This window comes from Petromyzon marinus, chromosome 35 (assembly GCF_048934315.1).
Source record: "Petromyzon marinus isolate PM22_M1 ecotype Great Lakes invasive population chromosome 35, UKy_Petmar_22M1.pri1.0, whole genome shotgun sequence".
Lineage (NCBI taxonomy): Eukaryota > Metazoa > Chordata > Hyperoartia > Petromyzontiformes > Petromyzontidae > Petromyzon > Petromyzon marinus.
The window spans coordinates 798353-825653 of record NC_133701.1 but is presented as its reverse complement, the minus strand read 5'-3'; the positions used below and the strand labels follow the sequence as shown (position 1 = coordinate 825653).

The 27301-nt window shown below is 48.0% G+C and overlaps 1 protein-coding gene across 4 annotated transcripts in view; it reads left to right on the top strand.

Moving 5' to 3' along the window:
- LOC116948795 (TLC domain-containing protein 4-B-like) overlaps window positions 1–27301 on the top strand; it is a 46203-nt gene that overhangs the window by 9094 nt on the left and 9808 nt on the right. For 3 of the 4 annotated variants that reach the window (XM_032965895.2, XM_032965893.2, XM_032965896.2), the window contains exons 2-7: window positions 14798–14924; window positions 19101–19269; window positions 19513–19602; window positions 23462–23520; window positions 24979–25073; window positions 26449–26522. In XM_032965895.2, coding sequence (XP_032821786.2) covers window positions 19115–19269; window positions 19513–19602; window positions 23462–23520; window positions 24979–25073; window positions 26449–26522 — 473 coding nt within the window. In that variant the 5' untranslated portion in view covers window positions 14798–14924; window positions 19101–19114. The remainder of the gene's footprint in view (window positions 1–14797; window positions 14925–19100; window positions 19270–19512; window positions 19603–23461; window positions 23521–24978; window positions 25074–26448; window positions 26523–27301) is intronic. The other variant, XM_032965894.2, reaches the window with a different exon arrangement.

The window sequence follows — 27301 nt, the reverse complement described above, 5'->3', positions numbered from 1 at the left end:
GCTGCTTTTGGCTGTGATCGCTCTGTTTACGCCACAGTCGCTCCAGCGTGCTCATGGACTCGGAGCCGCGAGGTCGCCGGTTAAATTTGATGGCCTGGCGTGCCAGTTTAAACGAGCGTGCGAGTTTCTTAAGTTGCCCCCCTGCCCCTGTCCACCCAGCAGCGTGTGTTGGGGTTATTCTGTATCGGTTATTCCCACCTCTTCCAAGACTACACGGCCAGTGCGGAAGAGTAGGCCAAATACCCTTTAGAACAGCGACTGTCAACCTTTATTGACCCACGGACGGCTGTCACCATTCAGTAAAATATCTGGTGTTGTGTAAATAAACTCTTATCAGCAAGAGTTCCGCGGATCACTTCCCATGGCCGTGTGGCCGCTGACCACCCGTTGGGAACCGCTGCTCTCGAGGGGCTCTGTTGGGCGCGCTTCCTCTTCGCGGAGGCCCTTCCGCCAGCAATGGCTCGATCAAGCGATTACAGGGCTGCACCTTTACCATTACCTGTTTCCTCCAGGGTTGGTCGGGTGTTTGTATTTAATGTCGTTGACATGTTAATACTTGCACGCTCGGCGGGTTTTTTTCTATTTCTGTTAAAGAGCAGTGCTAAATCAGTCTTGCGGAAGCAAATTAAAATAGAGTGCACCTCTTCTCACAAGTGTGCGGCCGCCGCCCTCTCCGATGAACACAAGATGAATAAAGCGGCTTCTCCCCTGGGCCGACGAGTCTCCTCTCTGCCGGCCTTAGTCACATTTTACTGGCAAGTAGTGCCGCCACCCTCCCTGGGTCAAACGCTGCGGTCACGTGGGAAACGAAACGATGCGATCAAGGGCGTACCCATCGTAATCAGGCCAGACACTCGGGTAATGGCTTATGCTGAATTTTCCCAGACAATGCAGTTCATTATCATCGGCCATAATCACTGCCGGATGATGGCTTTCCCAAATTGCTACTACCCCCTCTAATCCAACCAGTGCCTGCCCACTACTCGGTTTTCTGGGATTGATTTTGTTTTATATTATTAATGACGATACCACCACTTGTTTAGCCAGAAAAGCCTCGTCGAGTACCAAGACAATGGATCAGGAGACTCCTTCAGTTCCATGACTATGAGGGGATAGCACAACTCCACACAGATGGACTAATTTAACTTGCTCTGTCATCTACTTGCTACATAAACAAATAATAAATAGAATTAATATTCTGGAGCGAAAGTTGGTTTGGACAAATTACTTTAAAAAACATTTACAGTAAAATTAAGTCGCAGAAACAAACAATAATTTAGGGTGATCATTCCATTGTAATGTAAACAGAAGGATACATGCCACACTTTAGCAAGTGAAGTTATTCGGAAATGTCGCGGTGTGATCCGTGAGCCCAGTTGTAATGAGCGGCTAGAACGAGGGAAAGCGCTCAACGCTTGCTGTTGTCTGTGATCTGGCCCAGAGAAAAAAAACCCCAGGTCTTTCGTATACCCCAGTACATTTCTCATCGACCTAATTGCAATAATTACATTGTTAATGGATTAATTCTATGTAAGTGGATTTCTGTAATAGGATTGGTGGTTTGTGTTATCATGACTGGCCTTGGTTCCCCCAGGAGAGCCTCACTGTCTGACTCTCAGGTGGGCCTGCTTCGAGCGTTTGTAGACTTCTTTGTCGAGTTTTTATTTGTTTTGCTTTTGTTGTTTTGGTGACCCAGGTCACACCTGCATATGAGACTTAACGTGGTCTCACGACTTCTCACCTGGTTCAACAAAATAAAACTTTCGTTTTCTTAGTCATCTATTGTTTACTGTTGCACAATACTAGTCGGTTACCAAGTTTATTTGACTTGATGAGTTAATAGTTCCTGATGTACTTACCACGTTTTATTTCTAATTGTGCTTCCAGTACAGTAGGCAATTTGACATCACAATATCTGTATCCTAATTCCATTACAAACGAATTCAGCACTCCTTTGATGACAAAGGGTGCTTTCAGTGGATTATTCAGTCCAAGCATTGGCCACGAAGGACTCGAAGCAAGGTGCTGTAGGAGCAGCCTTGCTTACCAAGGTGGTGGGTTCCCTGGTCCGGGCTGACGGCACGACTCGGTGTGCCCAATACTAACGCGTTGTGTTGGCGAGTGAGAGCGTGCGGAGACATTGGCCACTACCAAGGGACACCCAGTGAGCCGTGATTGTGAAATAATACATGTTGCACGTTTATAGTTTCCAACTGACATTGGGATCAATAAATTACAGGCCATGCTTCATTTCTCAATTTGTGTCAAAGTTATAAATTGCACGGTGCAGCATGGATAATGGATATCATTAAAGCCAATTAAAAAACCACGCTTAATTTGCCAAAATAATAAGGTCGTTAAGGCACTTACAAGATCGTCACTGCAACAACAAGTAACAATTCAGACTGCATGTATTTATAGTTAACACTACACGTATTCGTGCTGTAAAGATGATCCCAATAACTACCGACCTATCTCAATTTTGTCCCCATTGATGAAATTTTTTGAACTACTAAATTAGCAATTTGCTGTCCACCAACAATCTACTACATCTAAAACAATCTGGGTTCCGAAAAAAATACAACACCACATCTGCTGCATTAGACTCTCTGAATCAAATTTACAGTAGCCTTGATAATAAGCAGTACTGTGCCTGTCTTTTTCTTGACCTGTCCAAAGCTTTTGATACAGTAGACCACAACACCCTGCTTAGTAAACTAAGTTGCCTCAGTTTTTCCGAAAACACAGTACAATGGTTAAAAAATGACCTCTTTTCTCGCACCCAAACTCTATTCACAGATGGTTGGAGGTCAAACAGTGTTAAGATAACAAAAGGGGTTCCACAGGGTTCCATCCTCGGCCCCATCTTGTTCTCTCTTTATGTCAATGACTTGGGCACTGACCTGGATCATTCCAGGGTAAATCTTTTTGCAGATGACACGATACTGATTACTGCTGGCCGCTCTCCGGATGACGTGATTGCTAAGCTCCAGGGTGATTTCAACAAACTACAACATCAGCTAGTTGCTCTTAAACTAGTCCTGAATACCTCCAAAACCATGGTGCTATGCTTCTCACCGGGACTAAAGCGGGAAGTTATTTTTCCCAAATTACATTCCTTAAATAAATATCAAATAGAGCAAGTCAAGATCTATAAGTATCTTGGGGTCATCCTGGATTAAAAACTGAATTTTGAAGATCACATTGATTATATTGGTAAAAAGACAAAAATAAAAATTGGTATTCTGTATCGACACAAGCACTGCTTCCCCCCAATGTTCTGTTTGGAATTGATCAAAGCTACCATACTGCCTCTACTTGACTACTGTAACATCGTGTATAAATCAGCCCCAAGTACTGTACTGAAGAAGCTTGATTCCATCTATCACTCGGCCTTAAGATTTGCATTGAACTGCCCATATAGGACTCACCACTGTGATATCTACATTGGGTCAAACTTAACATCTCTTAATGTTCGATGGCTTGTGCACCAGATCTTATTTATTCACGATGTACTTACAAAAAAATCCGCTGACTACCTACTGGATCTCCTCTCTGTTTCAAAGAACAAATTTGACCTCGGGTCTTCGCTCATTTACCAACTTCACATTCCCTATTGCCGTACAAAAAACGGAGGAAGGGCCTTTGCTATTGATGCCCCCAGGGTCTGGAATGCTATTGCCAATAAACTGCAACTTGAATCACTACCTATGAGATCTTCACTCAGAACTGCTCTAGAGGAGTTGTACACCCCTAGCTGCCACTGCTATTCAGTGGCCTAAAATATGGCTCTAGAGTTTGGTGTTACATGTTATTTATGTAGTTTATTGTAAAAAATTCGGTCACAGTCCCTATGATCACTGTTACATTGCATTTATGGCTTTTATTTTGGTGATTTTGAAAAGTTTTTTTGGTTTTGGCCATGTTTTTGTTTATTGTAGTACGGAGTTGGACTGATGACCTTAATCTTAGTTGTCTTGTGGTTGTTGTTGTTGTTTGACTTGCATTCCACTGGGATTTTTGCACACAGCGTTGGTGTACGGTGCTATTTCAGGAATATTTTGATGTTTTTTTCCTGGATTTTCTGTTTGCATAGTCACTTTAAGATGTTTTCTTGTTCATGTTTTTGTTTTTTGTTTGTTGCGGTTGCACCCGATTCAAGAGCCGAATGGCTCACAGGGCTATACCAAATAAATGGAACTGTTCTGGGCCCAGTAAGCCTACATTATGTAACGCATTGGCCTTTGAGCACGTGCCCTGCAAAGTGCGCATCCATATTCACCGGAGTTGGATGCGTGTGTGCCTACTGTATAAATAGCATGTGTGGCTTTTGTAGTGCTCCGGTTTCACGTGTCCGTGTCGTGTTGGTGTGATGATGGCTTTGTGACTTGGCTTGTTTTGTATGCTGGCTCCTTAGATAAATGTCAGTCATGAATGCGCCTGCACTTTGCAGTGGCCAGGTGGTTCAGTGGTGGGGCGAGCGGCTCGCAAGTGGAAGTTTCGAGTTCAAAAAGGTAGCTGTCCTATGGATATACTTGCCATTGGAATTGGGAATCTTCACCATTGGCTTAGGGCTGCAAGCTCGAGATTAACACCACTTCTCATTGCTCATTTGAGCAAGAAATCACTTAGACTTTGCTATTAAAAATCGATTTGACCTCTGAGTTTGATTAAGCCCCAGGGGTTGCTATTAATTGAGTGTGAGAGCTGTATGCATATCTCCAAGCGTGCACACAGCCTGGAATTACATCCAGAGATAGGAAGAGGTACGCAGATTGGAGAACGTATGCAGGTTATTGACATTCAGAATGTTAAGAAAAGTAAACGGGCTCGGGCGTTACACGTCACGGCTAAAAGGGCCGGCAGCGAGTGCCCACACTTTACACCAGCGACCTGCCGATCGACGAACTGTGGCATACCCATTTATTCTGCCGGGTGGACGGAGGTACGTAGGTGGTGGGGACGGATTGACGGAACCTGCCCTCTTTCACCTGACGCGCCGGCAGAGAAATATTGGAGAAGGCCGTGCGTTACATATCACGGGTTTGTGCTACGCGTGCCGAGCGCGCGGCCCCCGAGCCGCGGCCGGCAGCGTGAATGCGCCGCATCTGGTGCGCGCCGCTCGCGCTCTGCCAGTACGTGTCGCGTGCGAGGTGCGGGTGGGCCTGGCGAGGTGCGGGTGGGCCTGGCGAGGTGCGGGTGGGCCTGGCGAGGTGCGGGTGGGCCTGGCGAGGTGCGGGTGGGCCTGGCGAGGTGCGGGTGGGCCTGGCGAGGTGCGGGTGGGCCTGGCGAGGTGCGGGTGGGCCTGGCGAGGTGCGGGTGGGCCTGGCGAGGTGCGGGTGGGCCTGGCGAGCACGGCGCGCGCTCGTTGGGCGAATTCCGTCGTCGAGCTTGTTGCGCGGTGCGGCCGGTGAACATTTGCAATCTCTGCAATGTGTATACGTCTATATATAGATTCCGCTTGTTTACCCAGGACAGCCTCGCTAGGTCTCATGACTAATTTTTCAGGAGGGTCATGCAAAGTTTTTGCAAGAGTGCGTTGATTGCTATGCATATTCCAGTGTTCAGTAATTCGCAGGTACTTTTTCGAATTTTGGACCGTTGTAGACCAGTGGTACAATTGCGCTAATGCAGGAAGCAAAATTGTACAAATGAGACGAATACATCAAGGCACACCACGTATTAGACTTCATAATCGGCATGAGACTTCATGAAAATGTGAATCTTTGGGTTTGCAGGGGTGAGGGCGAATCACTAAAGACCTAACGCACTCCAAGGAGAGTCTGTGTGAGCAGCGCATGTAGCATACAAAGTAGATCTTCACGGATGCATCTGTTCATCCATTCACATCACTTCGTAAGCTCACGATAGATCAAACGAATCGAATCTTTATTTTTAAATTCGTAGATGCATTATGCCATTTGTGAAGGGTTCATCTAATCCATCCAGCCACTGGAGGCACTGCCGTTCAGCGCAATGTTGAATATTTAGAATTTATTAATGAAACCAGTTGCAAAAAAAATTGCGGTGACGAGTTTGAGCGTGCGTAGCACGCGGTGACGGACGTGTGCACACCGCAGTGCAATGTGCATTCCGCGTGCCGTGGGCGCTGCGCCTGCACTGCGCTGGCCTCCAGCATCTCGCTGTGCACACCTCCACATGCACGCGCTTTCTGCGCTGGCGCCAAGGTTTGTGTGATGTTCCTGAAGAGCGTGTGTCACACACACACGCACACACGGGCACGCGCGTACGAGCACAGGTCGGTGGGCGGTGTGTGCGGTCGGCTCTGCGTAATGCGTGCAGCAAGGTATACTGCTCCCAGGGTAGAGCTGTACAATGTAAATTCTATTAAATAACGGCCTTGGGCCACAGACTGCTTTGTTCCACATGATGCACCGCTGTTGCTTTGCTCTGCTTCGGTGCACGGCATGTTAGACGACTATTTGCAGGGATATTTTATATGTATTCATTTAAATTTACGTTTTGCCGAGACAGGCATTGGGGTAGTCTCCACGGCTAGCAAGGGAAGAGAAGAGCTAAGTGAGAGCAGATGGTAGGGGATTGTCAAGAAGGTCGCTCCATGCCTCCTACGCTAGGGGTAGAGGGCGTTGGTAGCGAGGCACGGTGGTGGCGTCAGTGACGTCTTGATCTACAATCACATTTGACAATAGTAATAGTGTCCCAGGCAATTCAAACAATGTTGCTTCTTCTCTTAATTCTTCAGCAATATGAATTATGAATTTATTTAAGTTACATTGCCCGCAAGTTCGCATGGAGACGGAGAAGCAAGATGGAGCTTACGCTTTGTGCCAGGACACATTATTCTGCGCTTATCCATCCGTAAGGGGTGTTGCGATTAAACAATCGACTTAATATCCCAATACATGCAACCCATGTGTCAGAATATTGATTTTAGATTCCTATATAAGTAATATTTATAATTATTACGCTTGTTTACCCAAGAAAGCCTCACTGAGGCTCAAGACTCCTTTTCATGAGGTCCTGCCAAGTTTAACCAGGAGTGAGCATTCAGCTTTGTGTAATCACAATTGAGTAATTTGGAGGTAGTTTTTCAGGAATGGGATGTGTGCTAAATAAAATTTACATTGTGTATTTAGCTATGGGAGGAAGCATGCAGAACAGGGAGAGAACACACATTACAAACTCTGCACATGAAGGTACCTGAACCGGGAATCGAACCCAGGCGCTTCTTGCTGTGAGGCATAAGCGTTAACACTGTGCCGCCCTGCCACTCAGGCACGTGGTGGCTTTACGTGGCTCCCTCTCGCCACCTTCACCAGAATGGTAACCGCTGAACCGGTTCTTCATCTAAATTGTGACAATTCGGAGTGCATGTACCACACAATCAGATCAACTACTCTTGAATGTCACAGTAATGGCATTAATAGCACACTTACTCTTATCGTGGGACCATTAACACGTAATTTAGTTACACATTTGCCAAATAAACATCCGTTAGCGCCCAGTTAATGTAATGGGCAGCCAGTGTTGGCTGGAGAATTCTATTTGAATGACCACAGTGCTGTACGCATGCATAAGGCACCTCACACAGTGATGACACCGGCATCTACTAGGACCCTAGGGGACCAGGTTACGTCATGGTAGCACATACCCTTTAGCCCACTGTACTGTAACCTGTTCACAGCGGGCTGGGATAAATGCTGTGCACACGCGCAGCAGTTCATGGCAGACACTGCACGGTTAAGCAGCAGCGTAGAGATGCACACATACGTATAGAATGTGTGATAGCACCGTCATTGAATTGGTTTTCTGCTCAATCGAGTGTACAGCCTTGAGCTGGTGGTGTCAATTCCTCGTTCCTTTGGGCGGCGGTGTTTCTTGTATCGGACGACCAATTTTCACTTGCCCACAGAGTGGTGCTCGGTTTATCAACCCCCAATATGCATCTTCCACTCCTTGTGGACGCGATGTGCTTTTTTGCTCCGGTACCCTTTCTCATGTAAGAGATTACCTCCAGAACCCTCGACTAAAGCGTATAATCATTCGTGGCATAGTCGGCTCTTGGCAATGTTGCTGACGAGGCGGAAACTGTGTTATAATTACCTTATAGCAAGACCCTCGATGAGAACGTTGAGCACTGATAATATTACTATTGAGGTTGGTGAGTGGGGGTTGGTAAATGGGGGCTCAGGACCAGTTTGGATATCACAAGCCAGTGATGTTTGCCAGGACTGGAACTGGGGTCACCCGGTTCAGAGCGCAGTGCACAATCTACAAACATAATCTGACTGACGATGATACCCGATACCCGACAGAGATATCCACATTAACCTTCGAGCATTGGGGCAAGTAAACAGCCACTCAGATGTGATGTGCCATTGTACAGCGAAGTGGGAGGGCACACACTGGCTCGCTGTGGCACGCTGTGGTACGCTGTGGCACAGGCACATTGTGGCACGCTATGGCAAGCTGTGGAACTGGTTGCGTTGTGGCATACTGTGGCACGCTATAGCACGCTGTGACACCGGCACACTGCGGTAAACTGGCACACGGTGGCAAAGCACAACACGGCAGCTGATAGTGACCGTGGCACGCCCTGTGATTGAAGTGGCACACTGAATCTTAGACGCCGCGTCAGCAATGACCACACATGCTGCGTCCTCAATGTGCAGACTCGACGTGTCGTTGCGGCTGCCGAGAGAGTACTTTGCACCGCGCTTGTTGCTGTGGCCGCGCGGTGCCGAGGTTTGACCACGTAACCCGTCTCAAGTCCAGCGTTTCTTGGGTGGCGTGTTTTTGTCATACGCTTCCATTTAGAATTGGCTAATTGTTTCTGTCATCATCATCAGCAGCCATGGTCAATCCATTGCTGGATGGCCCTGTGATGTAACCATCCCACCCAGCGCTTGCACCAGATTAATTCTCCGCTCCACCTCCTGAGCATAAATCCTCATTGACACGTTCCATTCCTTCGCTGCCGTTATCCTCATTATCCGCAGGGGACCATTGGCCATCATCCCTTCTCGCGACGTGTCCTTTCGTAACAGTTTGGGTGATGTAATTAACCAGCATATCTTGATTTGAAGCTTTCGTGACTGCAGGAATCCGTACTCTTTGGTTCTTTCGGTAAAGTCCACGTAGGTAGAAAATAAAATAAATCACGACGTTTCTGGCGTAACACAAGCATCCATCATCAGGTGGGAAAGCATGATCTGCTGCTGAGGCAGACTGTTTTTCAAATATTGAGGGGAAATAACCTGAGGAGCAGGGAGTGGTAAATGAACCTGCGCTGCAAGACTGACATGCACGGCAAATTTCTGAATGATGGGAATGAGCAGGGCTGGGTGTAAGAGACTGGAGATGCAGATATGAAAGCAAACTATGAAGCAGTTAAGGTTTTATTAACCTGGTAAACTATAAAAAAGACGCGGTCTTTGCTTGGCAGCGTTCACTCAAGCGCTGTCCTCTGGACAGACCTGTTTCTTCACCTGATGAAGGCTACTTGTGTTGTGGCCGAAACGTCGTGAGAATTTTATTTAATTATGTTTTATTTTTATTACTTTGTTTCCATTCTACGTGACTTTACCGAAAGAACCAAGAAGATGAACTATAAAGCAGTTAAGGTTTTATTGACCTGGTAAACTATAAAGCAGTTAAGGTTATGATGATGACGGACGCTTGTGTTGTGTCCGAAACATCGTGATTTAATTTATTTTTTTATTTTCTTTACCTATGTGACTTTACCTACGTGACTTTACCGAAAGAACCAAAGAGTGTGGATCCTTGCAGTCACGAAAACTTCAAATCTAGAATGTTTTTGAAAACAGTCAGACTGTTTTGAAACACTTTTTAAAACAGTCTGCCTCAGCAGCAGACCATGCTTTCCCACCTGATGATGGACGCTTGTGTTGCGCCCGAAACGTCGTGATTTATTTTATTTTATACCTACGTGACTTTACCGAATTAACCAGCATATGTTCTCTAATCTGTGTGTTCCTACTTCTGTTTCACTATGCCCTTCCAAGCGAGGATCAGTTTTTATTATCCTGTAGCAATCTTGATTTTTATAAAGCGCTTTTCATAACGAAATCTCAAAGCAGCATACGCATCCCAGGTATAGTACATTTACCAATTAAAGATCTTTGTGCACAAGACGCAGCATCTACGGTATTTGTAATCATCCATTGCACGCCATGATATTGTAGAGCGTAGTGAAATTAATCTGCTCCCATGTTATAGGAAGCATTTGCAAAGCATTATTAATTCCCTTGCCTCTAGGTCGCGTCGAGGTTGCACGGTAATCGATACTTGCTCGTTTACAGAAGGCCTTCCGTGATGAAGCCACACTGCTTGCCATGCCGTTTTAACATCTGCTGCTGGGGTATTGTTACATCGGCTGCATTTGTCACCTTTCACCTGTGTGATGATAAAGTAATGTACGTAATTTTTGTACCTCTTTAACAAGCAAAGGGAAGCTATAAAGACAGAGCTACTTAACTTGCTGCTTTTCCACGACCGTTGGGAACCAGTTTTCACCGGCCCAGAAACAATCCGGTTGCATTCCAGGGTTGGCATCATGGCCCAGGTCCGGGCTGCCACGCTGCATGAGCCACGAGGCTCCATGGACTCAGCCCCCCTGTGCCACCCCCCGCAAGTCATCCCTCTCTCTCACTACCATCCACAGCCAGAGAGGAAGTGGTTGTGAAAGAAAATCAAGTTTTTTACGTGTACGTCAACATCGGTTACGTTAGGCTATGCAAAGGTTTTGTTATTTTACAGCCATGTATATTTGTGTGTATGTTGAACTTCTTTCGCACCGTACATAGCTAACCACGCCAATTGGAGGTGCGGGGGAAGGACAACGTTTTTAACAACAATGCAGCTGTGAAGTTGTTACATTGAGAGATTACGAGCACTTCAATCGTGATCTTATTTTTAAAAGAATCAAATTATATCGCGGTGCTGCTTGGAAACACCGTGGGAATGTTCGGCACACAGGCCGGCACCGGGCCTCGCCACGGTGGTACCAGCAACTGGAGCCTCAACAACAAAATATCTCCAGATTGGCGTCACGCATTCCTCCACTTGCAAAATCATCGTGGAAATGCAGCCGGTGCGCGCAGGCGATCGGGCGGCACTGTTAAAAATAATTCGCCGCCATTTAATTTGATTTTTCAGCAATTGGAAACCGGCGCTACATCATGTGACTTTGTCATTGCGGTTCCACTGAAGGATGGTGCCCCTTGTTCGGCAGATGAAAGGGTGCCTGGGCAGATGCTATTTCAGATATGTTGTCAATTATTGACAGAATATGTTTATGACATTGAGGATCATCGTTGGATTGCCCTTCCGTCCTGTTGTTCTTAACTCTACACACCCAGGCCCCTGCGGTGCTGTGTGTGAAGGTGTCCAACTTGACCTCCTGGTTTAGTACTGTACATAACGCTCATTATCTTATCTATATTTATTTTGGGGACCGTATTCCAAGGTGCTTTATAGCAATTATAAAATTGTACACGTAAGGTAGTGATTGAGATAAAGAGCGGGGTCGCCCCTGGGCAGGCCTCCCCAACCCGCCGCCACCTCGCTCACGATCCAGCGACAAAGCAGCCCACCTCGTACCTGCACTCCAGCTGATTCCATCGCTCCATCTCCCCGGTGGACGCACTCTCTCGGATGCCGTCCATTCCTTATAGTGAACAATAATTTAATAAACTTACCCAGGGAAGCCACACCGAGTCTGAAGACTCTTTTTCAGGAGGGTCCTGCATTGGGATGTTTGACCAACACCCGTGATGCCGTCGCATGCTGTAAGCTAAGGGGTGAATGAGGAGAACCACGGGGGAACCCATGGCCGCCAGCCCGTTGTCATCTTTCCTTCAGGGCATTGAGGACAAGCGGCATTTATCGGATCAGTCAGCCGCCATACAGCGGTACAGTGTGAAATCGTGGCTATTGCAGGTGATGTATATCATTTACCTTGAGCCGCATTTTTCCACCTGTGTGTGCCGCGAGGCGGACTGAACGTGAGGCTCGGAAATAATTACACATTTACACGTCTCCTCCACCACGATCTTAAACAAATAGCAACTGCCCCTCGAGTTTGCCGCTTGCAGGGCTCGCAAGGTTATACTGAATGTTGTCGATGGAATTTTGTAAATGAATACTGCAAAGCAATTGGTAATTGCATCTCCTAAATGCTGAAGGTTTTCAATATACCACGTTACTATTCTATCGCTCGTCGCATAATATTAAGATAAATAATAGCAAATGTGTTACAGCCCTTTGTCAACTGCTGGATGAAGGCCTCCCCATGACGTGTTGTTTGACCATACTTCACCCCGCTGGTCAATGTGGATTGGTGAATAGGGGCAGTCCCAGGTCCGGTTCGGACGTCACCCTTAAGCCACTGGTGTTGTCCGTAGCTGCGCATTAAATACGTAGTTCACCAGGTTTATATTGTAGTGCGCTAACTCCTGCCACCACCCCACTCCCCCTCAGTTGTTAACAAGACGTTAAATCTCGGAGTGCCGTTATGACGAGTCCAACATTGGGCATTGCTTGTGTGTCCGTCAGTGGATGGGCCACATTTCTATATAGCCGCAGGTCTGCCTCAAACCGCCGCCGCCGTCCAGTTTTCTTTTAGCCGCTCTCGAATGTCACAATTGGGTTTACGCGTCGTGCAGCGTAATTTTTAATGGCCCAGCCTGGTTTGCCCATGTTGGACGTTATAGGGTGGAATTATGAGAATTAACACTCGCACGATGTTTCTGATAGAGGCTGCTTGCGTTTAAATTCCCCGGCGTAATTGCACTGCAGTAACTAAATCCACTTGGTCGCCGTTGACCCATGCAACGTGTGACACGGATTTCATCGGGTGCTCGCCATACGTGAACGCGCATTAGCCTTGCAGTCACATGGCTTAATCCTGCACGCCAAGGGGCTTTACGATGCAAGCCGGGCGCCGCCGTGACCTGGCGAAATATTTAATGAATGGAAATCTGTGGCCTTCTACAAGATTGTGTGGTTCCTGTTTCCGTATTGGCTTTATGCAGAGCAACCGTTGGAAATTCGGCTGTGATTTATCCACACGGTTGCTTTGCCTGGGATTTGGTGAATTGCAGGAAGCGACACGGGCAAATATGCTGAATAGAGGTGGAACGATTCGCCATCATCACTGTCGTCATTGTCATTTATTATTGATACCGTGCCTCCCTTGCACCAGATCGGGAGGTGCCAGAACAAAGGGGAATTTGAGACGGTTACTTGGTAAGAAAGCAATAGCAGAGCAATGCAATGTTGAAAACCATTGTGGTGTGGACAACGCACACGACAAACGGAAATAAAGACAAGAGAAAAGCTGAACACTACCTGAGGCGTCTCTCTTTTTGTCAACTTCACTCGCATTATCAATGTGTTACCTGACACAGTTGTCTAATTTAGTGTTTAATAGCCACCGTTGTACACAGCCCATTTTCTCATTCCATGGCCGGTTGTGGGCATTATTTGACCAGACTTCCCCACACTGGCCAATGCGGACTGGAGAAGGTCCGCATTGGCTCTTGTACACTGGCCAGTCAAACTTTGACCCCAGGTATGGATGTGTATGTTGAGCTTCTTTGGCGCCGCACGTAGCCAACCGCACTAATCGGAGTTGTCGGGGAAGGACAAACTAAACGCTCAACAACACAGTACAATGTGACGATGAGGCTCTGACTTAGGGGTACCGCTTCTGTTCAGCAATGTATGAAACCTCCACTTCGTGTCAATAAGGGTAACGTGCCTTCATTCATAGTGATGATGGAGGCTAATCCGAGAGCATGTGCTCTCATCTACGCACAAGCACACACTTCTTTTGTTTGACTATTAGACTAACTGCTCCCGTGATGCTCAAGCATTGGTTCAATGTTGCAGGACTTGGTCTACGGGACTGACTGCCTTGTCTCATCTACACTGTTCAACCACCACACTGGATGTCACAACAACACACTCGCTCACTCATTAACCCACGCACTCACCCACCCACTCATCGCACCGCAGATCACCTCACTTCTCTTTCTGCTTCTTCCCTCGCACTCCTCCACTTTGGATTTCCCTCCTCCCATCACCGTCTCTTTTTCTCCAAAAGCGCTTGCAATCTGCTTATTGCAAGAATGTGTTTACACTTAGCACGTGGTTTCTCGCAGCCAATATACGATTCATATCCATGGGACGATTTTCATCATTACGTTTCATAATTGATTGTTTGGTTCGACCACGTCGAACCAACTATCAATGAAAAATCCTGTAAACTATTATCCATTACAACTTTCATACGACTGTTTGCCGCTGGCCTATGCCTCGGCAACCAGAATAAAAAAGTGTACATATGGGGGAACGACATTTTGATACACAATGGCTAACATGGACACGTATACTACCAACATGGGACATGGACATGAACGTGTGAGTGTACGTGTCTGTGTGTGGGGACGGTATTGTAGCGGTTAGCGCGCCACGCTACAAATCCAGTGACCCGAGTTTGATTCCCGCTCACGGCCAACATCAGTGACGATTATTTAAACCGGTCCTGGGGCTCCCCGAGGTCTACTCGGCCTCAAATGAGTACCTGGTGCGGTGTGTAAACATCGCCACTGGGGAGACAAAGGCAGCCGGGCGTGGTGTTGGCCACCCACCCGCTCGTGTGCCGTGCCGGCCTTCATAGTTGCTCGCTAACAGCACTTGCCCCAACGTTCTGTTACAGGCTATACGGGGGACCTTTGTCTTTGTGTGAACGCGTCAACGCTGATGCGGCTGCATGTGGATTGCGTTGCAGGTTGCGGCCTGGGTGCTCGGGCTCTCCACTGGCACGGAGCGGCTCACCGCGACGGTTGCTCACTCCAGCCAGACTGCTCTGCTGAAGTGACCCAGCGTTCGTCCCCTCGTCAACACCTGCTCCACGGGTATCCGTTTCAGATCGCCGTTGGCCAGCAGGGGTGTGAAAATGTTATCCGCATGGGCGCTTACACAGGAGCCTAATTAAAAATAACAATGCAGACACGTTGTGCCAACCTGCAAGCTCCGACGATGGTTACATTAGAGCTGGCGATAGTTTCTGGATGCCTTCTTCCAGCTGTGGATTGATCACGGCTGACGATGCTTTTGTTGTCCTTCCCCCGCACCTCCGATTGCACGGTTGGCTACGTACAGTGCGAAAGAAGTTCAACATACGGACATTTATGCTTCTCAGTAGAAATCATTCCCATGAGCTGCACAGCACCTACCCCACAGAGGCCTCCACTCATCAAGGCTACGTTATTGACCCCGTTTCTTTGCTGCAATGTGGGAACCTTTTTGGAGGCAGTGCTCCAGATGTATTATAAAGTAAGCTGTCAAGAAAAAAAATATACTGATGATATTCTCCTGATGATGTTCACGTAAAAAAATATATATCCCGAAGCGCTTTACTAAAAATCCTGTTGTGGTGTTTAAGGTGACAACAGTTAAGCTGCGGTTCGTGATCAAGAGAGTTTCTCAATTCCATCACCTTTCAATGTTTTGGCTTTCGCAATATTTGGCAAAACTTATTATACTTTCAGCGCATAGTATGTTGCATTCGGATTTTTTTAAATTTGAATATATATACGGTTGGGCCGACTGCATGCTGGGTTATAAAAATTCCCCAGAGGTAATCCTGTAGCAATGATACACGTGCACACTCTCATTGAACACAGAGTAGATGTTTACACGTTTCATCCAAATGAATATCGTCTTTGCTCTGCTCAAAAGCAGCTCCTGATGTGCATTTGTTAGCAATTTAAAACTAGCTCGCCTATGTTATGTTTTTGAGATGTAACTTAAATATACTATATACATATACTATAATATAATCCAGTTATTTATGTGATCATATATTTATTACACATGATGTAAAATAGCTAATGTTTTACGGCTCTTTGTTAACCCATCGTTGGTTGAAGGCCCTCCTTGGCCGTGTTGCTTCCTGGGGTCTGTTGACCGTATTTCACGGCCCTGTGAAGGGAACCGCCCTGGTCCAGTCAAGGTATCGCTCGCCACTCATGTTAGCCGCAGCCTGGAATGAAATGCACTTCGCTGGTTCATAGCACAGTGTGTGCTAACTGCTCCGCCATTAGAAAGATTACCTTTATTTATAACCGGTCATGATTCTATTCCCATTCAGAGTCTGTTTTTGAAGGGAAGCCTGGTTCTGTGTATTTTGTGCACGTATCCAGCATTACAATCGAGCACGGTGAATTCCAAAATAACAGAATGCCAGCGTGGGACACGGAACGGGATAACCACCAAGTGTAATCTAACCACGCCGCCGCGATCGTCGCCACGCAACGCGCTGCCACGCCACACTGGAGAGCGCGGTGGGGAGCGGTGGCTGCAGCGAGTCGTGTGTAGGAGGTGACTGAGGGTGATGGGTGGACAGAGCAGTAAGTTTGATGCTTGCATCAAGGGTCTTGAATAGGGCAACGAGAAATGTCAAGGGTAATGTGCAGGTGGATGGAAGGTGTTTGTGGATCGAGCATTTGGGTCCTCCCAATTTCCAGAGCTTTTTAACAACAGCAGCAGCAGCTGTATTCTCCACTCTTCAGGGGCTTGCCAGGCCGGAGAGAAGAGAGTTGTGTTATCGGTGGAGAGCAACGGTGAATGGATACATTTGGTGCTTTATGCACAGCAGCGCTGGGCTTGCTGTGTACTGAACAAATGGGAGCTTAGCTAATTTGATGGCTTATTGGACAGATGCAGGGAATGTGACTTATGCAAGGAATGTTAAACAGCTGGTGGTGGTGGTAGAAGGTCTTGCAGACCTCGGCTGTAAGGTGATGCATGTATGTGCATCTGTCAAGTAGGCACCACTGATTACATGACAGAAACAATACTTGTCGTTTTTTTTAAACCTGATTAATTTGGAATTTCGCTGATGTGCAATATTCATAGCAGACTCTAAGAAGGGCTATCAGAGTTTGGAATGCCGTTTGGCCAGTTATATCGTTTGTATTTTGTGCACCAATGTTAAGAAATATGCTTTCAAATTAACTCTTCATTTGTTGAGTTTAATCCAAGCGCTGTTATGAATGTAAACAAGAGTGTTTTGGAAACATGCAGAGGAGTGGTATTTCTTTTGGAGCGGGCCAAGGGGCACCTGGGATTGTGGCTCACGGCTGTGTAGCAGCACTCTGGAGGCAACGGTCAGTGCACCCACATATCGTGGTTGGGCTACGAGGTGGCCACGACATGGCAGTGCAACAAATGAGTCCATGGACCTGTCTTTGTGGACTTCTAAGTGTTGTCTCGTCGTCCCGTGTGTGATTTCTCCCGCTACTCCACTTTCCTCCCACAAGTAGAAACACTCCAATAGAATTGGCCAAACGTCCAAATTCAGGACCCTCCTGAAAAAGTACTGAATCTCTGTGTGAAGCTTTCATGGATATATAAATATATAAATGACATTATAAGTTCAGTGCGGTGGCTGGGACGCCCAGGTGGCTCATGCTGCGTTAGAGCGCTCAACTGGCACAGTGTGCAGTTCTGCGTTTGAATTCCAGGGGAATCGCTGCAGATGAAAGCAGATTCACGTGTAGCGACTTCGTATGTTCAAACTGCAATTATCAACACGGTAGAATTAGCCACGTGAGGGACAGCGTTGTCCCAGTGTGCACAGTACACTCGGCCAAAGATATTTCCTTTAATATGGCTTTAGGGCTTACTTGGAATTTGATGGATTACAAACGCACATTGATACGGCCAAGCACTTGGAAATGTTATTCTCGTTCTTGTCCAGCTCGGGCTTAAAATCTGCACGTCTCTCATTTAATCGCCTGAAAAATGTGCACAGGAGCTTTGCAATCGTGGTCTTAGTTTGTGGCAGTGTAATCCGTGCATTGTATTTACATTTATCATTAGAATATGCATTACTTTAAACCCATGATTAGCAGCAGAAACGTGAGGCTGTGCATGTGATAGCGAACAAATCCTGATTGGCTCAAGGAGAACATTTCTTTATGAGTTGTTGTGTTATTTACAATGTTCATACAAGTTATACATAAAACTAACACGTCTGTCAGTGTCATTTTCCCGCGTTTTGATTGGCTGGACTCCACCTCCCGCCCAACCCGCGTTCTGATTATCTGGAGGCCAAAAGAGACTCCGTGTGAGGCTTTCCTGGTTAAATAAATGTTATAAAATTAATAATAAATATAGAGCATTTCACCTTACGCTGAAGTAATTTAAGTTTTATATATTAAAAAAAACTATACAAGCTTCCAATCCACATCTGAAATAAACACAATCTACAGAGTACTCATGTCATCATAAGCTCGCCAATCAAACTAGTGCTGCCAGTGTGTGGCATCATGTTTGTCTTCAATCGATTTGTAAAGTCGCAGTTACGTCGAATCCGTTGGTCTCTCGCCAAACTCCATCAGTCCAGCTGGACGGCAGTCGGCCCACCGCGACGGAAGCGCATCGAGAGTCCTCTTCTGTGACGGGGCCACCCTGAGGAGTGCCGCCTCGGGCCTGCTCCATTTTGCTCAGATGGGGAAACAGGTCCAGTGGAAGAAGAGTGGCAGAGAGTTTCCCCACCAGGCAACCGCACGGTTTCCACAGCGCTTTACGCCGGATTCAAATTTCGCCCCTTTACACGCGGTGGGGAAAAAGCAGACGTTGATCGTGGCTGTGGCAGAGTTAGGCCAAGGTCAGAGAGGGGAGCACAATGCCGTGTTTTGTGATGCATGTTTCCACCCGATGCAGGTTTGTATCTGCAGGCGTGTGCACAGTGGGGTGAGTGGGGTGAGCAGTGTGGGGTTACCACTGCCCTAGACACGCTTGCAGGTGCCTTGACTGCGTCATAACGTAAATTCCACAATGTTCTTTGGGTGCCTTGAGTATCATACAGCAACTCGCGTATGTCATACTGTGATTCATGTGTTGACAAATGTCCTTTGTCGAATTTTGGCACCACCTAATTTTTTTAAATGTCCCTCCATTTAAAAAAAATAGTATTTTTCACAAATCCCATTGGCCACATTGCCCTCTGATAATGCATAATTAAAGCAGCATTGGTTTAGAGCTGTGCGTTCTGTGCGTGCTGTGTCTCACCTCCACCCCAGCAGGGCCGGCCGCCATGGAGAGCTACGCCAAGTTCTGTTGCCTCGTCATCTTCATCAGCTTCAGCGTTTTCCAGGCGCTCTTCAATTGGGTCAGCCCCCCGCTGTCTCGCCTCGTCTGCCCGGCTTTTGCCTCCCTCACTCCGGCCAAACAGATCGAGTGGCATTCCAGGTGCGTGTGCGGCGCGGGCGTGCTTTCGAAAAGATGCCAGCAGTAGCGCGCGGCGAAAGCTTGAGACGGCGATCCTCGAAAGGCGATCCTCAATACGCGGCCTAACCCAGAAAACCACGCTTTGGTTACCAGTGGCTGCGGAAAACATACATGCTTAAATTCCGGCAAAATTATTGTTATACCGTCGGTTAATGAGAGGGAGACCAAATATGAAATGTGTGCCCGTGTGCGTGTGGCGTGCAGGACGGTCTCGACGTTGCACGCCTTGATCGTGGGCTTCTTCTGCCTCTACATACTGTGGTTCGATGATGCCGTCAATAAGGACCCAGTGTGGTGAGTCTGCGATGCTCTCCAACCCCTGTGGCGGAGTTGCCGTTCGTTCCCTCCTGGCTCAAAACGGTTTGCACAAAGTGGGAAGAACTCTAACGTGCAGTCAACGTTCACAAACGTTGTGCACGCAATAGTTTTTTTTTTTTAACACAGCACAACGCCACTTCGTCGTCCATCACATATCTACCCTGATCGAATGAAAGCCCGCGTGGTGAGGGATCTGTGCGTGGTGGTGAGGGATCTGTGCGTGGTGGTGAGGGATCTGTGCGTGGTGGCGAGGGATCTGTGCGTGGTGGTGAGGGATCTGTGCGTGGTGGTGAGGGATCTGTGCGTGGTGGCGAGGGATCTGTGCGTGGTGGCGAGGGATCTGTGCGTGGTGGTGAGGGATCTGTGCGTGGTGGTGAGGGATCTGTGCGTGGTGGTGAGGGATCTGTGCGTGGTGGTGGTGGTGAGGGATCTGTGCGTGGTGGTGGTGGTGAGGGATCTGTGCGTGGTGGTGGTGGTGAGGGATCTGTGCGTGGTGGTGGTGGTGGTGAGGGATCTGTGCGTGGTGGTGAGGGATCTGTGCGTGGTGGTGAGGGATCTGTGCGTGGTGGTGGTGAGGGATCTGTGCGTGGTGGTGGTGAGGGATCTGTGCGTGGTGGTGGTGAGGGATCTGTGCGTGGTGGTGGTGAGGGATCTGTGCGTGGTGGTGGTGAGGGATCTGTGCGTGGTGGTGGTGAGGGATCTGTGCGTGGTGGCGAGGGATCTGTGCGTGGTGGCGAGGGATCTGTGCGTGGTGGTGAGGGATCTGTGCGTGGTGGTGAGGGATCTGTGCGTGGTGGTGAGGGATCTGTGCGTGGTGGTGGTGAGGGATCTGTGCGTGGTGGTGGTGGTGAGGGATCTGTGCGTGGTGGTGGTGGTGAGGGATCTGTGCGTGGTGGTGGTGGTGGTGAGGGATCTGTGCGTGGTGGTGAGGGATCTGTGCGTGGTGGTGAGGGATCTGTGCCTGGTGGTGAGGGATCTGTGCCTGGTGGTGAGGGATCTGTGCCTGGTGGTGAGGGATCTGTGCGTGGTGGTGAGGGATCTGTGCGTGGTGGTGAGGGATCTGTGCGTGGTGGTGAGGGATCTGTGCGTGGTGGTGAGGGATCTGTGCGTGGTGGTGAGGGATCTGTGCGTGGTGGTGAGGGATCTGTGCGTGGTGGTGAGGGATCTGCGGGTGGTGGTGAGGGATCTGTGCGTGGTGGTGAGGGATCTGTGCGTGGTGGTGGTGGTGAGGGATCTGTGCGTGGTGGTGGTGGTGAGGGATCTGTGCGTGGTGGTGGTGGTGAGGGATCTGTGCGTGGTGGTGGTGAGGGATCTGTGCGTGGTGGTGGTGAGGGATCTGTGCGTGGTGGTGGTGAGGGATCTGTGCGTGGTGGTGGTGAGGGATCTGTGCGTGGTGGTGAGGGATCTGTGCGTGGTGGTGAGGGATCTGTGCGTGGTGGTGAGGGATCTGTGCGTGGTGGTGAGGGATCTGTGCGTGGTGGTGAGGGATCTGTGCGTGGTGGTGAGGGATCTGTGCGTGGTGGTGAGGGATCTGTGCGTGGTGGTGAGGGATCTGTGCGTGGTGGTGAGGGATCTGTGCGTGGTGGTGGTGAGGGATCTGTGCGTGGTGGCGAGGGATCTGTGCGTGGTGGTGAGGGATCTGTGCGTGGTGGTGAGGGATCTGTGAGTGGTGGTGAGGGATCTGTGCGTGGTGGTGAGGGATCTGTGAGTGGTGGTGGTCAGGGATCTGTGAGTGGTGGTGAGGGATCTGCGGGTGGAGTTACCTGGCTCCTCGTGTGCACGCCACACTCAGTGGCGAGTCTGCGGGAGAGTTAAACCACGGTCGTGCTCCTCTAGCTTGATAGAAATAGTTGAGTTTTAACTAGTTTATAAGTCTGCTTTCGAATACTTCTTGGAATCACAGAGAATCTACACCGAAGCGTGGAAGCTTCACTGTGGCTGCGGTGAGGTTTTTCATCATCATTATCATCATTAGCCATGGTCAATCCACTGCTGGATAAAGGTTTTTCTAAGCCGTCGGTATCTCTCGTGATCCTGCGATGTGTTAATCCACCCAGCACCTGCACACGAGCCGATTTCATCGCTCCATCTTCTCAGTGGACGTCCTCTTGGATGCGTTTCACCCCTTGGCTTCCGCTGCCGTCAGCAATTGTCCCTTCCAGCCCAAGTCCCACTCACGCTTGTTAGCACTTCTAATTATTATTAGCACTTCTAATTATTGTTAGCACTTCTAATTATTGTTAGGACTTCTAATTATTATTAGCACTTCTAATTATTATTAGCACTTCTGATTATTATTAACACTTCTAATTATTGTTAGCACTTCTAATTATTGTTAGCACTTCTAATTGTTATTAGCACTTCTAATTATTATTAGCACTTCTGATTATTGTTAGCACTTCTAATTATTATTAGCACTTCTAATTATTGTTAGCACTTCTAATTATTGTTAGCACTTCTGATTATTATTAGCACTTCTGATTATTATTAACACTTCTAATTATTATTAGCACTTCTAATTATGGTCTTAGCCTGCACATGTTCACTCATCCACATGTTCCTCTTTCAGTCTGAAATGTTTTATCTGTAATCAAACTTGTCTCTTAACTCTTAGTGGTTGCGTCTGGCAGGAAGGATTGTGGCTCCCCGGGCCCCCATAAATAACTGGATTCACCCATAAGATTAAATACCGGAGTTAGACGATATTCACCATTCACTTGGCACTCCTAAGCCCTCTGCTGCTGGCATTGCACAAGTATGGTTCAGGAAGGTGGTGGATCTTTTCTGGTAGTTGTGTATGCGTGTGCTTTATCTCAGGTGAAATGGAGCATTTCTTAAATAATGTTGTCGCTATTTGTAAAGCTTGTTTCAGCTCTGTGTAGTAAGCAAAGTTAAAATGCCCTTTGGTCAACGCATTCAGTAATACATATCAAATACCGCAGAGTAAACAAAACTAAAAGGCGAGACACTTTTGAAGCGTGTTGTTGCACAGCCCTGGTAGCTTTTGGCCACGGGAGACGATGATTTGTGTTAAAAAAAAAACTGAACAGGCACCATAAACTGGCAGCATTGAGGCCTCAATGCCAGTTTATGGCGCCTGGAACAAAACGATGCAACTGTCATGTCCCGAGATTCTCCTGCTGGCGTAGTTTGTGTATAAATACAATGGAGTTTGACTTGTGATGTCAAATACATTTTGTTGGCTTAGGGGCCAGAGAATTCAGCCGGCAACGCTGAGATGTTTGGTTCAAATCTGGGTTTTGGCCGGCCGTGATTAATCTGGGATCTCAAGTGTAGGGAGTTGATGGTATCAGCCCGGTCAACAATGACTGTACAAAAACATTACATTAACTTTATTTTTTTACAACTAATCTGGCTAAATCAGAAACGTTGGGCAAATCCAGAGTGGCAGCATTCCCACTGTGGTGGTTTCCCTATTTACGTGTAGTGAGTACGCTTGTCGTTCGCAAGGGTTGAAGGCAAGGGTTGGCGGATCACACAGATTTCTAAAACTCCCAAAGCCAATGGGCTGTGAGATGGCCAGGAGATTGCAGTCCTGCACGTCTGTACGGATGTATGTATGTTGAATTTCTTTCGCACCGTACGTAGCCAACCGTGCTAATTGGAGGTGCACGTGAATTATTGAATCGATCTGTGTGGAACCTGTGTGGTCCGTGTGGGTTTCCCCTTCTCCTCTCGTTTTCAGCCTACATGTAAAGCACAATCTTATGGAAGCGACCAAACATCCCAATGCAGCAGCACCCTCCGGAAAAGGTGTTTCGAGACCCAGGAAAGTTGCGATTGTTTGCCCCACTGACTTGTGTTTTTTTTCCAGGGGAGATCCTAAAATCGTGCAGCTCAACATTGCCATCACGACGGGATACCTGTTCTCAGGTGAGACGCGGCACAAACACCGCCGCCCCATCACCATCGGGGTTTAGGGCGGCAGGCGCCTGGGGTGGCGAGGGAGAGGACGTGGGGGCGAGTCGCTCGCCACTCCACGGACACCGGCGACACAGAGCAAAGCCGCTCGTCCGGGTAGAGGCAGGGGTCAAAGATCGCATTTTGTGAAGCCGATCCTTCCCCTTGGCACTTAGGACGCGCAGGTTGTGTACGCGGTGCAGGTGGTGGCTATACCCGCATGCTGTGCAACCACGGGCATGCCGTAGACCGAACAGCTTCGCTCCCTTTGTGCCACGTGGTAGACGTAGAAGCGACGGCTGCGTAAGTGCACAGTGCAGGGCAACGTTGAATACATTCTCCTCTTTTGCGTTCTTGTTATTTGTTATGCCAAGGTTGGGCGTATTTTACTGCTGTATTTGTTCAAACGATTGGTATTACTTCCTCTCAGTGCTCTTGAGTGCTATTGCGCGGCAGGAACCCAGGGCTCTACTATTTTTAATCGCAGGACCGCTGGCTGGCTGCGTGTATTTACTGCCGTATGACACATCCGCTTCATGGGAGCTGCTGTGTTGTGATGAGGTCGCGAGGTTTAACGGCGGTGGTGACGCACGGTCAGCTGATTCGATCGCCAACCTAAATATATTAACATGGCGCAGAGGAAAGCGTAGGTTATGGTGCGCCAGCCTGGGTCACAGCCAGCCTCGCCACTCCTGCCAGCAACGCCACCGCTGCTGCCTCGGGGGACAATATACCGTGGCCCGACGTTTCACGCATTGGCCTTTATTTAAAGCTGAAGATACCTAAACAATTATTTGACTAGATTTTAAGTTTTCGTGACTGCAGGGATCCATACTCTTTGGTTCTTTCGGTAAAATCGCGTAGGTATAAAGTGGGCTGCCCTCTTCAGCAAATTGTTTCTTGCTGTGGTTGTCCCACCTGATGACGGACGCTTGTGTTGCACCCAAAACGTCGTGATTTAATTTAATTTATTTTATTTTATACCTGCGTGACTTTACCGAAATAAACACAGAGTAATTATTTGACTGACGTAGAGTTGAAGAATGTTTATAGTCAGGTTGTGAGTAAATAAAGAAATAAATGTTGTGATGAGTCCATTTTTGGGTTTGGCCCACGTGGTAGTTTTATGCCAAAATTCTCTCTCTCTAACCCTCCGCCACCTGACTAGATTTTCACATTTGCAAAGATATTTATACCGTGCCAACATGGCGATGAAACTCTGGCCAAACTCGCCTACGGCTTGAGACTTTTTCTACGGCTTGAGACTTTTCACGACTGAACTCGTCACCAACGTACGACGACATTCCGCTCGGACTGCCCTGAGCTTCTTGGAGTCCACTCGGCCATGCCGATGTTTTTTTTTGTCCCCGCTACGCCGACCTGCTGCACTGCGATGTGTACACAAAGTAACGGGCGGGGTGTTGCCTACAGATTTCCTGCTGATCGTATGCAACTGGAACGCCATTGGGGACAAGTTCTTCATCATGCACCACCTGTCTGCCCTCTATGCCTATTACTACGTCATGGTGAGTGCACAGCTCCTTCACAAACGTGGCCTTTCTACTCTTTACACAGTAGTCGGTGCTCTTTCCCACATACTTTGGCAAGAGATTGTTCGGCTTAACGACAAGTCCAATAGATATTTTGAATTCTCAGAGCCGGAATTTTACGTAGCTCGTGTGCAAAACCAAATTTAAAACGACGGTTATTTTTTTGTGAAATCATCGGTGACCTAGCTATGAACATCAACTCTCTCCACTTGGGATTCCGGTTTAATCACAGGCAGCCGGCCAGATTTTTAACCCGGGACCTCGGTGGCACCAGCTGAGAATTCTGACCTGTGAGCCAGCTGAGATTTCTGACCTGTGAGCCAGCTCATCGTGTTGGCGGGGTGCACCTGCGTTCGTTACGTGGACCATCGCCGCTTGCTACGCCACCGCCGGTTTGAGCGCTTTTTGATATTGGCGCTCAGTCCAGCGAGTACCGCGTAGTGCATCCAATTTGGCCTTTCCGGTGACGATTCGCCTCTTACTTGTTGCACCTTCAAACCGGCACATCGGGATTAGAAGAGAGCATCGGAGGCAAGGGAATGTACAGCGGAGAAGAGATGGAAGGAAGGATTATTTGGAAGGATGGGGACTGAATTGTCCGGTGATTTTATAAAAAGAGTTGTGTGTCGTCAGGGGCCAACTTTCAGGAGTGTTCATCGTCATTACACAAGTGAGAGAATGACGCAGTCCTGCCCCATGGAGGTGTCTACAACTCCCGTGGTGTGTGAATCCTGCAGATTCACACACCACGCACTCCTACGGCTTTCCTAGTATTGATGCGTTTTAATTCAATTTGCAGATCTATTGTTCCGTCGTTTAAAGTTTCACTTATATCAGTTTGTAATACACGCATAGGGTTTATTATATTCGTCAGACATATGATCGTGTCGTATCACATGGTTTGAAACATCTCGAGTCTTTGTTTTTATTGGTGTCTTATTTCATTAAATTTTTTATCTTTCATTAGTTTAATCTGCTGCATGTTTTCTGTTTGGTTTTCGAATCACTTGCAGGAAGTCGTTGAGCCTATAACCACCACGGGTTGGAGAAACTGCGGACAGACCGTTCATTAACACTTTGTAAAGTTTTTAAAATTACCAAGAATAGTTTTTTTATGTGCACAGAAAAGATGCATTGTACTCGAGTGTGCATGTTATGATTATCACTGAATAATGAGATATAATAAATAAATGTTGCTCTGTTAGTGTTGCGGCTTAATCCCGAATAAACGTAGCAAACCACTCGTAACAAAGTTCGACGCGTCACCCTGCGGTCGACCTCCCCGAGTCGTGAGCTCTCAAGCAGCCGCTGCCGCCGCTGCTGCTGCTGATGCTGCACCATTGTGTTGCAGGATCGGGGCGTGCTGCCGTACTTTGCCAATTTCCGGCAACTCGCCGAGCTGTCCACGCCGTTTGTAAACCAGCGGTGAGTCCCGTGTCCCCATCTCCTGCACCACCGCCTCGCGCTCGCACGCACCGCGCCCAGCGATAGCGCCTTTGCCGCTCGTCGCAGAGGTGCGCGGTTTTGCATTTAGCGTCTGCCCTGATGAATACTGCGCAGCAGCGATAACCGCAATGATGCTGCGTGCCGTCTGCATTGCAATCTCTCCCTTCGCAGCTACGATCACACTTGAGACAAATTAATGATATTAATGATTAAGTACATCTGGCTCTGGCTTATGTAACTGTTGAGGTTTCTAAATATTTACTGTTGAAGTTGGGGGGGGGGATAAACAATGCTGTTCGTGCCGAAAAAGTGCAAACGCAGCAAACGAGGGCGGGGGGGTTGCACCCAGCCGAAGAAGGGAAGGGTCACCGGGAGGATGGTGACCGGCGCACGCTGCTGCAGCGGACGCCTGTGAGAGGGGAGGAATCCGTGTTGGCTCTCGGTGTGTTTTGTTTCTGGAGAGAATCACGTGCACAGTTGCAACGTCCCCCAGTCGGCCCTGGCGCGGTTGCAAGTTTCAAGCTCTTAAAACGATCTCGGCAAGAGCAGTGCAACTTGGGAGGCCATCGCTTTCACGAGGAGGTGTTTGTTCCTCTTGGCTTTTGGTTTAGCAACGCGGGAGCTCATCTGAATTTTGCTAAATGAATTGAGAGACTAACATGCGTTTTCTTGTTAATTTCAATACACGTACAATGTGCAACCCTTTGTCAATCCACTGCTGGATCAGGGCCTCCCTATGCCGTGTAGGTCGAGAAGGT